The sequence below is a fragment of the Chelonus insularis genome, unplaced genomic scaffold (genome assembly GCF_013357705.1).
Source record: "Chelonus insularis isolate UGA/USDA-ARS -01 unplaced genomic scaffold, ASM1335770v1 contig_358_pilon, whole genome shotgun sequence".
NCBI classification, from domain to species: Eukaryota; Metazoa; Arthropoda; class Insecta; order Hymenoptera; family Braconidae; genus Chelonus; species Chelonus insularis.
In genome coordinates, this window is record NW_023276522.1 from 1,229,621 (window position 1) to 1,244,756 (window position 15,136).

Sequence of the window (15,136 nt, forward strand, 5' to 3'; positions counted from 1 at the left end):
ATATTCAGAAAATTAAAAAAAAGGATATTTGAAATTTATTTTGATAAACTTTAAAATGAAGATTAATCTATATTTAGCAAATAATTAATATATTTTTTTGATTTAGATAAATACAAATTTTTCTATAATAATAACTAGATGAAGTAATTCACAATTAAGATAAATTACTAGAATTTAATGAATTTCAATTCTTCTGTTATTCATTTACCTGCCTTAGCCATTCATTTTGTTTTGGTAACAATAATATTATAAACTATTATTCTTATATGTATAATATGAATTATGCTTATTTTAAATATTATAATTCATTGATTTAATTGATCGGATCTGATTTAATTTATCAATGATTTTGAGTAGTATTTGCTTTTTGTGATTCACTATTATTATGTCTTGCACTGTTCATCATTGATTCCACTTTGTTCGCAGTTTCTCTTACTACATCTGATATTTCATCAGGTAAATAATCTAATGTCGTAATATGTGCTGATAATCGTTTATACATTGAATCTCTTTGACCATCTTTCTTATTTTTTCTCTGTTCTTCAAACTTTAATTGTTGTCGGTAATGAATTGCATTCTTTAAATATTCGAGAGTATTACTAAAATTTTTCTCAGCTCTTTGCATTGTTTTTATGGCACTAACAGCATATTCTGCATCATAGCAATGTCCTTGGAGTTGTCGTTGAAGTGCAATGACTTCCACACGTTTTTCCACCATTGGAGGTAAAGCTTTTCGCACATGTTCTTGTAAACGATAGAATGCTAAAGAAGGCTCATTAGCAACAATGTGCATATTTTCTGATATCCTTTCAGTAGCTAAAACATTGAATAAAAATTATTATGATTATTTACAAAAAAATAAATGAATATAATAATAATCATGAAAATAAGTTAAGAAATGATAACTCTTTTTTATATTTTATTATTTTATGTGTGATGAAGAGTTTTTAATGACAAACATAAATTAAATATTACAAACTAACCTTTTTTAACCTTCGTTTCAAGCTCTTGATCTGGCTGATATACTTTAGCATTCATTTTTATTCAATATTCCTAAAACTACTAATTAAATTTATTTAATTATTTCTTAAATAATAATTAACATTCTTTTAAATGTAATATCTGGCACCAGCTTTCATTTATAAACACAAATAACAGCTGATCGTCACTGATCACAGCTGATCTTGACAGAACCATGTAATCGATAACTGATAACATAAAAAACAATGTTCTTTTAGAAAGAAATGAATAATATAAACTTTTAAAAATGTAGAAAAATATTTCATATCAAATCTTTCTATCTATTATTACCTTTTGAAAGGAATCCTTTTGTTTGAACCAATTAATTATTTTTTTATTCGTCATTTTTGTGGAAAAGTTATACATACTTCGCGCCAATGAGAATGTTTGAACCGGAATTTATGATTTCATCATGAACCGGAAAGTGTGCGTGGTTCAAGTAGGATGGTTCTGCGGGAAACGTGGCACTGAACAGAGCGCTGTTGGCATGTTTAACAAACCCGCTTGATCGGTCAACTAGTCGGCTGTTCTATTTACCTCATGTAAGGTTCTTCAACATCTTGCAGGTAATTATCACAAAATATCAATTAATTGTGTCAATTACACTTCATTAAGATCTAAAATATCGTTGTACATATTAATTTATTTATAAATAATATGAAATACTTCAACATTTAAAGATTTTTACGTAAATATTTATACTTGAATACTCTCTTTTTTACTACCGTCAACACTGAATTTACTTTTCTTTTTTGATAACATTAGTGAAATGTATCACAACTATTTATGATAATTATCTATTTGTTTTATTTATAAATAATTTCTTTTTCAGAATGAAGACTCAAATATTTTACTTGGCCATTGCCACGTTATTGGTGACAATTTGTGCAGAAGAAGAGCCTGAAGCTGCCAAACTTTTAGTTTCAAAGCACATCCTCAACAAATACCTCGTAGAAAATATGGATATTATTGTTAAGGTAGAATAATTATGTCTAAGAATCATTTATTTAACTGTAAACTACGAAAAAATTGATAATTAATCCGTTACTCCAATAATACAATGGTGAAAAACTCTATTTTTAGTATACTGTGTACAACGTTGGTAACGTAGCAGCTTTGGAGGTAGAAATTACAGACAATTCATTCCACCCTGATCATTTTGCTCATGTCAGTGGTGAACTAAATGCACGAATTGATCGTGTACCTCCTAATAGCAATGTTAGCCATACAGTTGTCGTAAGACCTAGAAAATTCGGATATTTCAACTTTACATCTGCTGAAATTTTGTACCGAAGAACTGAAGATGCTCCAAGGCTCCAAGTTGCTGTGAGCAGTGCTCCTGGAGAAGGCCTTATTGTTTCATATAGAGATTATGCCAAGAAATTCTCATCTCATGTCGTAAGTTTTTCTAATAAAAATATCTCTTACATTGCTTATTAATTAGTTACTTCATGATAAAATAATAATTTCAATTATTTTTAGGTGGACTGGTTAGCTTTTGCAGTAATGACTTTACCTCCTTTGGCAATTCCTTTTGCACTATGGTACTCAAGCAAAAGTAAATACGAAAAATTATCGAAGACTTCAAAGAAACATTAAATTGATAGTAGAATAATTACCACAAATTATAAATAATACAGCAGTTGATGATAATGTTTGTCATAAAAATCTAAACGATCATCTTTTTTAACTGGCATGATTGTGATATGCGTGACTGTATGCTTGATTCTTTTTTTAAAAAAATAAAAATTTATTTATAACAAATTTAAATGGCTTATATTTTATTATTATTCGCCGTTAGGTATGTTTATCTTTCTTCCGATTATTATCATTAATAAATTTTTATTAAACGATGTAAAAATGTACAACAAAGTATATTGACATTTCATCTGACAATCGTACAACTTTGCTGTAAAGTTAAATCAGTCATTACAAATTCATTCACACTCGTCACTCTTATAATTTATTATTTATAGAGAAAAATTGTAATTTAAGTACTATGAACACGCGGTATACTATAATATCATAAGAAATGTTTTATTAGAAATAAGTAATTATTCATAAAATATATTGTATTATAATGTTCTGTATCATTTAGACTTTTTCAGTAAAATACATCACTTTATAAATATTAAAAATAAAATTTTTTCTAATACATATTTATTTACTCACGTTTTATTAAAAAAAAAATTGGTTAAATACAGTGGAAAATATATTCTGTCTAAAGTGATATATTTTATTGAAACTTATCGTAATTCTTATTCTCGAAAATGGAAGAAAATTTGTGCTCTATTGTTTTCATAAATCATAAAAAAAACTTAACAATATTTATGGTTGAGTACAAAAATATTTGTGTTCAATTGTTATTTTCGAAAAAAAAATACGAAAATTATTGAGTTATATAAAAAATATATCCCTAATTATGATAAATGAATGGCAACTAAAGAATGTTGATTAATCGTCAATTTTTTTATAATTATAACTGTTCAAATAATATTTGTAGTAATCTTAAATAATAACGAGAATTTTAATAACAAAACTGAGAGATATCACAAAAATTTTCAAAAATATTCTCCAATAGATTGATGCAAATTTTTTAAATATTTATGTATTTTAGAAGGATTTTTAATTCATTTAAATCTATGAAACGTTTATAAATGGCATCAAGTTTTAAGATTGATTTATATTAAATATTTATAGATTGAAGCAAGAATGTATACGAAAAAAAAAATTTTAGCATCAATCTATTATTTGATGAATTGTCACTAATTTATATTTATCAATTTATCACTCATTTGTAAAAAGTTATTTTAGTTATGGACTTTGAAAAGATATGTTTCGTCGCGCATTTGGAGTATAAAATCCACGAGGATCACCGTAAACAGGTTCAAAAGCAGAGAATGGCCTGAGAGGAGACTCAAGATTTTTTCGAGGACTAGATGAATTCATCGTATTATTGAGAGAAGTATCAAAAGAAGTAGGAGTGGATTGAGTTGGAGATTTCTTGAGAGGGGGTGGACATTTATCAGCAAAAATACTAGTATTTTTAACCGACAAATCCACACTAGCTATTTTATTTCTCCAAAGCCAGAACATTGTGACAACAATTATAGCAAAAGTAGTAATTGTATATCGATGAAAACATAAACATTCTATCCAATTGATTCCTGTTAATGACGTGTATTCATCATATCTTGACATTCTTATGAGTAAAGAAATATTTTGCTTTGTCACTTCATTCGTTAAGAAAATTTGCTGTCCTTGAATATCTTCTCTTTCTTGGATCAATCGTAAATCGATTTGCAGAATATTTGTCCCAATAAACTCGTATGAATGAATTATAATTCCTTCAGGAACTTGAAGAGAAACATGTTCTAAAACACTATGGAGACCATGAACTTGGAGAAGAGAATTAGCAATAGCTTGAGGAATATTTTGAACAAATACAATATCATTAGAAGCAATGTAAACTGGAGGTAGGTATGTAATTTCTAAAGAATTTCCTTCAATATCTCGGCTGTAAGCATTGACTTGAACTTTAACATCCAAAATACTTGAGATCATGGTCGGAACACCAATCGGGATGATATCGCAATAATAAAATCCAGAAATGATATCAAACCGTGGCTTTGTGATGAAAATGTCCTTAATATTCACAGAAGAAGTTAGAGGAATAAATTGAATACCGCAAGAAAATGGATAAGAATCAATTATAAATGAAGATCTCGTACGACAACCTCCAAAACCTCGTGCTAAGACATTGTTCTCTTTAATTCCTTCGTCTTTACTCTTCAAAACAAGCGGAACACTAAATACTTCCATTCCAGTAATATTTTTTCCTCTCAACAATACCAAAGATATTTTGGAAATTGGCTCAACATTAATTTCAATTTCGCCTTGTTTATGGCTCGTCAAACTATGCTTTACTGTAACCTTTCCAGGCTTCTTAGCTTTGCCAATACCAGTCAGAGGATCGACAGCTAAGATATCTGGATTGGACGACTGCCAAAAACCTGGATCACCCGTTTCTGATGATAATAGTGGCATAGAGAAGCAAACAACATCTCCAACAGTCAACATAGTGTTTGAAGGAAAGATTATATCACCAATAACCATATGAGCGTAATCAAATATTCCGTTAGGAAACTTTTCGCTGAAGATTTTAGCCACCAATTCACCATTTTCATGGAATTTTACATTTAACTGATTATTTAGGCTCTCAGAAAAAGTAATTAAATCTGCACGATTAGCGATTGTATTAAATTTCATATCAGCAGCATGAAACTTATTTCCGAGATTGTCGAAAAATTCCACAACATAATTTAATTCCATTTCTTTCGGTAAAATATTAAGCTCTTCACCTTCTCTGATTCTTACGTTAGAACTCAAAGACAGCATCATATAATGGACTGGTTTTACATCAACAACAACATTTATAGTTTGTTTTCTATTATAAGCCTCAACGTTTGTAATTGATAAAATAGTTCTTCCAATTGAATCTCCGGCTTTGATGATTCCATTTTTATCTACAGTGACAGATTTGGTGATAATTAGAGCATTTGGATCATCAGCGTCATAAGAATTTCCAGGTAAAATAACTTTGTAAGTTGAACTGCCATATTTATCTCGATTAGTTTTTAATTTTAAACTCGAGTTGGGTGTCATTAAAATAACAGGAGTGCCAGTAGTTATTACAGGATTAATGAGTGTCAGCTCTTCAATTATTTCCAATTTTATAAAGGTGCTAAAAGTAATATCACTCTGGGAGCCAGCCAAAACATTTGAAGGAATTGTCACATTTAAGTAAATCGTTGCCGTTCCTGCTTTCAATGCTTTTGCTCTCAAAGTAACTTCATTTTGGTACCTAATATTAATTCCAGTTCCTTCATACATATTATGAAGGTTCATCAAGTTAGGATTACTAGCAGTCCATGTAAAAACTAATAATGATTTTAACGATCCAATAATTAAAGGAGTCAATTGATCAGGAATTCCAAAAGCCCATAAAGGAACTGTTGCTCCAACTTTAATTCTAGTTGTTGGAGCCATAATTTTAATTCCTTGTAATTCTGTCACATAAATATCAACAACATCTTGAGAATAAATAACTTTCATGCCTTTTACATCAGGTCCGAGTGCTTTAGCTACTACTTTCGTGTGTCCTATAGCCTTTCCTTCCAGAATTCCTTTAGCATTTATCGCTACAATATTTCCATCATCAATAGTAAATTCTATCTGAGCATTCGTAGGCCCTCCAGTAGTTAATATTTGAAAAATAGTTCCAACTAAAATAGTCACATTCTTTTGAGTAACCTTCAGAGGTACAAAAACTTGGATTCCAACAGATTCACTTCGGATTTCTTGATCTTTAAACTGACTAATAAATGATAATCTTGATTCACCTTCTTCGACACCATGAATCATGTAAAGTATCCGAGAATATGGAGAATCACCTTGTTCATTAATCGGTAGTCTTTTAAGTTCAATAAATGAATTATCCGTTTCATATTTGAGATCGAATGATTCTAAGGATGGGAGTTGAATTAAATTACCATTTGTATCAAATAATCTCACTTCTGCTGAGATGCATTTGCCTTTTTCGATTTTATTTATACTGTTTACTTCGATAGCAGCCAATTGTTGGACTTCTATTTCTACTACAGCAGGTTCAGATTCTAGACAAAGATCCACAAGTGCTACTTTCAGAATTCCAGCTTTTTTTGGACTTATACTAATAGTTTTCGTTGGTTCGACATAATGCACATCTGCTATTTCATTAGTATTTAATATAAATTCATAGTAGCCTGATCCTTGGCTTACTTGAAGTGAGTATTTTGCATTTGGATCGTTTAACACCTTTATTTCATTTGGAGATATAATTGTATCGTTAACCAAAAGAATATTAATTTCTGTTGATATTTTTGGTGTAACCCACGTTCCCTTTTCTGTTAAAACAGGAAATGGGGGCCATTCTGGTGTTATTCGTAATTTTCCCAAAATATATTTTTGATATTCTGTAATTTTTGCGATCACTGTCAAAGACACAGCGTGTTTTTTCGGAATAATGTTTTGGAAATGGTCCTTAGGAAGGATCACATTAAAATCCGTAAAAGTTTCTTCAAGAACTCCGGACACTTCTTCAAATACTCCGCTTCCTGGAGGTTTTAGAGCCCATTCAACATTCAAACTTGTTATATTATCAAATTTTTTACCATCTTCATCTTTTACAGTCACAAGAAGACGCAAAGGCTGGTCAGTATGGGCCATAATTTTTTCTGCTTTATTTCCAATCGGACAATTTTTTCTATCTTTAAATTTTGGCTGAAGACTAATGTACCTTGGTTTTCCACAAATTACTTTAACAGTTGCAGTAGCACCTGTACTTCTACAATTTGGTAAAAGTGGTTCGTTGACAATTTTTAATGATAATATAACTTCTCCAAGAGCTTGACAAGTCACTTCGTATATTGAAACTTCAGAGTATTGGTTAACTTTGTCAATTTGAGCAACTCTAATAATTTCTTTCTCTGAAACTGAGACTTCTTTTATAAATCCATTATTTTTTCCAGCACGAGGCTGAGGACCACCTTTAAAAACAATTTTCCTAGATGATCCAACTGCTAAAAGTGTTTCAGCAGTTGCTGGATAAAGTGAAGATAGCGGTTCATAAGCCGAAACAGTCACATTATCCATAAGATATTGACCATTTACTTTGTATGCTACAGTAACACTAGAGGATCCAATATATCTTCCGGTAACTGTCAACGTAGCGCAAGAAATGCCAACTGGCTGGATGAATTCACTCGTTGTATTATGAACAAACTTATTGTCAGAAATATAAACTTCAAAAGGAATATCACGACAGTCAGTAAATGGAATTTCCTTGGCATCCAGTGTATTGTTTAGTCTACCATATAAAGCAACATATAAATGAATTGGTTCACCTGTAGCTGCATCCACATTATATTGAATGATTTCTAGTCGTGATGGCAACATTACGAAAATTTTGGCTTTATCATGATTATATTGATTACGAGCCATTGACACAGTTACATCAGTGGATCCTTGATTTAATATTCTTATAACTCCGTTTGGAGCCACTGTTGCAATTGATGGTGTTCTTGAATTCCAAACGTATGTACCATCACCTCCAGTAACCTTAAACGCAACGTCTGATCTACAAAAAGTATCGTAATTTTTATTTTATTTCACTGAATGTGGAGAATTAATTTATCGTTATAAAAGAGAAGATATAAATATTTATTGAGTTATAAGAGCTAATAAGCGTACCGAAATTTACTTGAAGGGTCCCAAGGCACTGCCATTATTTTTGGACTTACAACTACCGGTGTATGGATGACCAAATCAGCTTTAGCAATAAGTGGCGTTTCAAGAATGAATTTTTTCCCGTGGGCATCCGTTACTCCATTTATTTAGCTTCAATGGTTGTTGTTCCACAGATAATAGGCACTCCAACAATATAAGTTCCATTTTTGCTAATCATTTTAGTATCAATGTACTTTGCATCAATAGAAACTAATACTTCTACACCTTCACCAACATAAAATTTATGATCTTTACTGAAATATAAATATAAAATGTTTTTAAGTTACTCTCACATTTAAATTAATAAGGTAGATAAATATATTATTTTATATCATAAACTTACGCATCAAATAATTCAACAACAATTTCATGAGTTTCGCCAAGGATTAATCCTTTATTTCTATGGGGTAGTACCGTAATTGTAATATATTCGACAGAATTAACATGAACTGTAGCAGTTGGTAAAACAATTCCATACTCTTCATTAACATTTTTATCATGAAGCAATACTTTAGTCCTTCCATTGCACAAAGCATATGCTTGTCCATTTTGATCATCAATCTCTAAAATATCAGGATCTTCAGCTTCTAAATAATATTGACTAGATGCTAAATCTATTTCTTCGAGTCTTCCCTGATGGACTTGCATAATTTTGTACTTAAAATTGTCATAGGCCATCATTGTCACATCAGTAGGAAGAATAATTAGGTTGGCAACAACAATTAATTCTACTTCAACTGATGGAACATTTTGATACTCTAGATAAGGTAAAGTAGCTGATACTCGAGCAGTTCCTGTCTTGACACCTTCCATAAGAACAATACTTCCTTTTTTTCCTTTGCTATCAAGCATGGCTATTGATGGAGGTGTTTCATAAGGTGATTCTAGAAATGTCAAAAATCTTAATACTCCATCATTAGCTTCTAAGTCATTATCTAAAGTATATCTTTCTCCATTCTCTATTGTCCAAATAAATTCAATGCCAGCTAATGTAGTGAATTCATTTCCTTGATCATCATAAGCGCGTACTTCAAATGCCTCCGGCGCTTCTTCAATAAACAACTCTCTAGTTGTGGTGACTAAATTTAATGATGAAACAGCATCAACAATAATATTGCATCGTAAAGATTGACCAGTATTTATATCCTCTGCTAAAACTATGGCTGTATTACGAGTTAATTCTCTCGTTATACTTTGAACCATAACCTGAGACGAACACGTGCGATCAGGATGTTCATTGAGAGGAATTAAATTTAGGATATCAAAACGTGAGGTAGACCTATATAACAAACGGTAAATTTTTAAAAATAATTATAAATAAATAATATAAAAAATAATGTAGATGTTTCGTTACCATTGATAACATCCTCCTTCAGTGACTTCCAACGTAAAATTAACAGGAAAGTCGTTAAATATTGGTAGTAATACACGTGGCACATTAAGCCTCGATGCCCAAATTAAATGCCATGATAAATGTGTTAATCCAAACGTAATAAAAATTATTATTTTTAACAAAACACTCAATCCCGCCATAATTTTTTGCTACATGTGTTGTGGAAACTTGGCGGCCTTCGGAAAACCGTTAACCATATAATAACTTGTAGAATGGTATATAATGAAATTTTCTAAAGAGTCTCAAAAGCGCTGATGATTCATGGTGGTGAGAACATACGACTAAGCTCGAACTTTGTTGCATTCGTTGATAAAATAAATTAATGTCATTCGGTTGCTACCATCGACATTTGGGTTGCTAATTTTCAGCCTTATCGAAAAAAGCGTGACGATCAGGTTGGACTCGGGCAATATGGTGACGTTTTGCCAGACTCTATCTCAAAAGACTCTAGTCCAACTTATATATGTATAAACTACTTCAGTATGAAATATTTATTACAAAAAAAATTAATAAGAGATCAAATTTGTTTTCGAACATAATTGAATAATTGGTTTTGATTGACTTGTAAACGTTTCTATTCAACTAGCATATTATTTCTGTTCAATCTTAAATATTGAATGCCGCCTTTTTCAAACTCCTTTTCAACGTCCTCTACACAAGAAGGCCAAACTTCTTTTAAAAAATACCTCAATCTTGCTTTAGTTTATGAGTAATTTATCAATGTAAATATTGTTCACAAATGGTTAGTAAATAGTAGTATTTACGAATAAATTTCAGCTATAAGAGACCAACTTTTCATAATAATTTCTTGTTGGTATTTATAATAATCATTTACTAAGAAACATCAAATACTCAATGTTTTTATGCCATACCGGCGTATGTTAACCTCTCAGCTATTTACGCGTTATTTTTTATTGGTAAAGATTGTTAAACTAATAAGTAAGAATATTAAACGAAAATAATGAATACAAATACAAGAGATGTCCAAAGTTCCTTAAAAGAAGCTCTTTATGAAACATTGAACGGAATTCTTTCTCCACATGGCGAAACTCGTCAAGCAGCAGAACAAAGAATTCAAGCATTAGAAGTGACTGATGAATTCGGTATTCATTTGACTGAATTTGTAATAGATACCAATGGACCTTTAGCTATCAGACAATTGTCATCAGTTTTATTGAAGCAATATGTTGAAGCACATTGGTGTTCTGTTAGTGAAAAATTTCGCCCACCAGAAATAACGCCTTCAACAAAAATGAAAATCAAAGAATTATTACCACTTGGCTTACATGAGCCTGTCAGCAAAGTAAGTTTATTATATTTTATGAGTTCTGTACTTATTTGTGAAAGAATTCTGTTTTAATATTTTTGAAAATTATTATAAACAGGTAAGAGGATCAGTAGCTTATGCAATATCTGCTATAGCACACTGGGATTGGCCAGAGACTTGGCTTGGACTTTTTGATATATTGGTAGATTGTTTAAGTAGTCAAAATGAATATGCTATTCATGGTGCAATGAGAGTATTAAATGAATTCACTCATGATCTTACTGATAATAATCTTCCAAATGTTGGACCGATTATTCTTCGAGAAATGCATAGGATTTTTGTGACTGAAAGTGTATGTAAATTGTTTTACAAAAAATTCTATTACTCATAAATAACATTGATTACGATATACTAACAATAATCTAATTTTTATAACAAACAGTACAGTATTAGAACACGAGGAAGAGCAGTAGAAATATTTACAACAATTGCTTCTCTAGTTGCATCTACGGGTGTTTATCAAAAAGGATTTGTACATCACCATTTAAAACCAATGATTCCAGCATTTTGTGAAAAATTTGTATCCTGCTTAAGAGAACCTAATAACGGACCGACGTGTGATACTGGTCTGAAGACAGAAATTATTAAAGCAATTAATTGTTTAGTAGTAAAATTAACAAAATACGTAGGAAATTATTTGCCAGAAATTTTACCTCCTGTATGGGAAACGCTGACTCAAAGTGCAAAAATTTATCAAGAAGAAGCGATTAATGGTGGAATCGATGACAGTGATATAAATAGGAAAAATGTAGATTCTGATGGTAAATTGTTTTATGTTTAATATTAAAATTTTTTTAATATAAAAAATTTCTAATAAATCAATCATTTAACATTTTTAGGGGAAGTGTTAAATATAAATAATTTGATAATGGTTACATTTGATTTTATAAGTTATTTATTAGATCATAAAAGTTTCTCAAATCTTCTCAATAATCTTCTTCAAGAAGCTATATATTATTTAATAATATTTATGCAAATAACTGATGAGCAAATTGAAATATGGACAACTAATCCGAGTCAATTCGTAGAAGAAGAAGAACAGGGAGGATTTTCATATAATGTTCGTATATCAGCTCAAGATCTTTTAACGGTAAGTTTGATTATTTTAATAAGATAATATTCCAATACTACAAGCTTTATATTTTTTAATATTTCATTTTCTACTAAAGGCTTTAATAAATCACTCAGATAATGCATTGAACGCTCTCTGTGAAATGATAACACGACATATTGATGCTGCGAATGCAATACGTGCTTCTAGAAATCTTCAAAACAGAGAAGAAAATAATACATGGAAAATTTGTGAAGCTGCTGTCTTAGCATTGAGTGTATGTAAAGATGAAATCATTGAAAAACTCGATAGTGGACGTCTTCATTTTAATCTAGTTTCATTTTTGAATACTGTTATTTTAGGATTTCTTAATGATCCAAGTAAGTTTTTATATTACGTATTTAATTAGATGATTTACATTCATAAAAACTTTTTTTCAACTTATAAGATAACGTTTAAATTATTTTTAGCTGCTCATCCTTTTCTTCTCGGTCGTTGTCTATGTCTTGGTGGCCGATTTGCAAATCATATGCCTCCAGAAATAAGTTCACGATTTTTAGAAGCAACAGTTAACGGTTTGCAAGAGAATCAACCCGCTTGTATTCGTATTAGTTCAGTCAGAGCCATATATTGGTTCTGTGAAGCATCCACTAATTCTAATACACCTGAGATTCATGATTTAATACGTCCACATCTGTCTTCTATATTTCAGCAGCTATTTAGTTTGACTAATCAACCTTCAACAGAAATTTTAACTCTGGTTATGGAAACGTTTTCTATTTTAGTTGCGGTAATTAGTCAATTAAAAAATTTTTATCAACTTTTTTATATTTAAATCATAATTGAATTCATAAGTTATTCAATTAAATTACAGGTAGATAAAGAATTTACTGCAAGTGTTGAAAATAAAATTTGTCCTCTAACAATTGCAGTTTTTCTTAAATTTCATAGCGATCCGGAAATTTTATCACTTTGTCAAGATATCTTTAAGGAGTTGTCAGAAAATTTACAATGTATTGGACCTCTACAGTCACGTTTGATTCCTACACTTGTCAGTATGATGAATATAAACCCACTCGAAAAATCAAGTGATGGTATATTTTTATATTTGCTTACTAATTGGCAATTAATAATGCCTAGGATAATTTTATTTTTTTTTCATTATTAGAAGGTACTCGAGGTGTAGCTTTGGATATTTTACAAGTTTTGGTACAATTTTCACCTCAACCTCTTAGTAATGCCCTAGTAGAGACCGCGTTTCCTGCGGCATGTCACTGTATAATTAATTCTGATGATAATGGAACTCTTCAAAGTGGCGGTGAACTTATTCGAACTTATTTGTATGCCAGTGCTCGTCAAGTAATTCATCACAGAGATAATGAAGGTCGAACAGGATTGCATTATATATTGCAAATAGTTGCACAATTGCTCAATCCACAGGTTTGTAATGACTATTTTTTCAATAAATAATTTGTTTAAATACATTAAAATATAATTCCTCATTTTATGATTATTTCTTATTTATAGTCTAGTGAATTTACGGCTACATTTGTGGGAAGATTAGTTATCACACTTATTAGAAAAGTTGGAAATGATTTAGGAGAAAATTTAGATTTACTTTTGAAAGCTGTACTCAGTAAAATGCAAAGAGCAGAAACATTGACAGTTATGCAAAGTTTAATCATGATTTATGCTCATTTGTTGAATACTGAGTTTGATGCAGTTCTCAATTTCTTATCAACAGTACCAGGACCAACTGGTCAGAGTGCTTTAGCTTTTGTTTTAGTTGAATGGGTAAACCGACAACAACTATTCTTCGGTACTTATGACAGAAAAGTTACAACAGTTGCTTTATCAAAAATTCTGGAATATGGAGTCACAAATGACGATACGAGGTTTAATGACATTACAGTTAATGGAGATGAAATTTTTTCAAGTGAGTAATATATTTTATAATAATTCACTGGATATTATTTAATCTTGAAATTATAAGAAATAATAATTTGAATAAACAATGAATTACAGGCTCATTTATTTATTTATAAATATTCACATGCATCAAAGACTATATAAAAAATCATTTTTTCTATTTTATAATTTTATTATTTCTACGTTTTTAAACATTTAATTAAAATACAAACGATACATAAAGTAAAAAATAGTAATAACTTGTATTTTTTTATTTTTAATAAAAAATTTGTAAATAATTCTTAATTATATAAAATTATAGCAAATGAAAGTGGAATCCGTACGAGAAGTAAAACTCAATCTCAGCCATGTCAGTGGACTACAATACCAATTTTGGTGAAAATTTTTAAATTAATCATTAACGAACTCCCTAATACCATCGAATTCGAGTGCGTTAATAATCAAAACGCTGAGGTAATTAAATAGTTTATTTTGTTATTATTCGCTTGTTATTTATTTATATACTATATATCAAGCGATTATAGCATACAACATAAATATCAATAATAAGTAACAACTATATATTGTCTAGGAATCAGATGAAGACACGGATAATGAAGATATTTGTATAGATCCAGGCAATGAATCCGATTTAATACGTAAGTTTAAGATTTTCTGGATTCTACTTTCTATTATTTGACTACTAGAAAAAATTTCTAATGATCAACATCTATTTTTCAGGGGCATTGGAGGAACCAGAAGAAGCGGAAGATGATCCAGATCTTCGGGAGGATACAATTTATCATTTGAATATCAAACAGTATTTGAGAGATTTTCTCATAAATTTCTCAAATCATCATTGCTTCCCGGCATTCACTCAACATTTGAATCTTACTGAGCGTAAAATTTTGAGTAATCTCAATATAAATCCAGCATACATCCAGTGATAATAAAATACAATAGCGATCATCAACGCTACACATAATTTTTTATTTTTAATTTTAATAAAGCATTCCCTTTGTCATGCATGTAAAAATGTATATAAATATACATTTTTATTTCTTATGATTCTTTTTTTTTTTATTTATATTCAGTTTTTGTTTAAACTTAT

The 15,136-nt window shown here is 30.1% G+C and overlaps 4 protein-coding genes across 4 annotated transcripts; 2 read left to right on the forward strand and 2 right to left on the reverse strand.

Moving 5' to 3' along the window:
* Window positions 1-93: 93 nt before the first annotated feature.
* Window positions 94-1,404, reverse strand: LOC118066919 (BLOC-1-related complex subunit 8 homolog). Its single transcript, XM_035083348.1, has 3 exons — window positions 1,312-1,404; window positions 984-1,208; window positions 94-816 (listed from the first exon to the last, which is right to left on the reverse strand). The coding sequence occupies exons 2-3, from the start codon at window positions 1,036-1,038 to the stop codon at window positions 341-343; spliced, it is 531 nt and encodes a 176-aa protein (XP_034939239.1). The 5' UTR covers window positions 1,039-1,208; window positions 1,312-1,404; the 3' UTR covers window positions 94-340.
* Window positions 1,405-1,465: 61 nt separating this feature from the next.
* Window positions 1,466-2,784, forward strand: SsRbeta (signal sequence receptor beta). The gene is made up of 4 exons (XM_035083347.1): window positions 1,466-1,586; window positions 1,853-1,997; window positions 2,104-2,418; window positions 2,503-2,784. The coding sequence occupies exons 2-4, from the start codon at window positions 1,854-1,856 to the stop codon at window positions 2,617-2,619; spliced, it is 576 nt and encodes a 191-aa protein (XP_034939238.1). The 5' UTR covers window positions 1,466-1,586; window position 1,853; the 3' UTR covers window positions 2,620-2,784.
* A 1,002-nt stretch (window positions 2,785-3,786) lies between these two features.
* Window positions 3,787-9,925, reverse strand: Gp210 (nucleoporin 210). The gene is given in 5 exon segments (XM_035083340.1): window positions 3,787-8,197; window positions 8,311-8,452; window positions 8,455-8,600; window positions 8,690-9,625; window positions 9,701-9,925. Coding segments are annotated over 5 exon segments (5,766 nt in total). The 5' UTR covers window positions 9,880-9,925; the 3' UTR covers window positions 3,787-3,834.
* Window positions 9,926-10,265: 340 nt separating this feature from the next.
* On the forward strand, window positions 10,266-15,065 carry Ipo9 (Importin 9). The gene is made up of 12 exons (XM_035083341.1): window positions 10,266-11,042; window positions 11,125-11,358; window positions 11,449-11,827; window positions 11,906-12,156; window positions 12,236-12,497; window positions 12,588-12,907; window positions 12,992-13,211; window positions 13,286-13,557; window positions 13,645-14,053; window positions 14,348-14,499; window positions 14,618-14,684; window positions 14,767-15,065. The coding sequence occupies exons 1-12, from the start codon at window positions 10,701-10,703 to the stop codon at window positions 14,970-14,972; spliced, it is 3,114 nt and encodes a 1,037-aa protein (XP_034939232.1). The 5' UTR covers window positions 10,266-10,700; the 3' UTR covers window positions 14,973-15,065.
* Window positions 15,066-15,136: the final 71 nt, after the last annotated feature.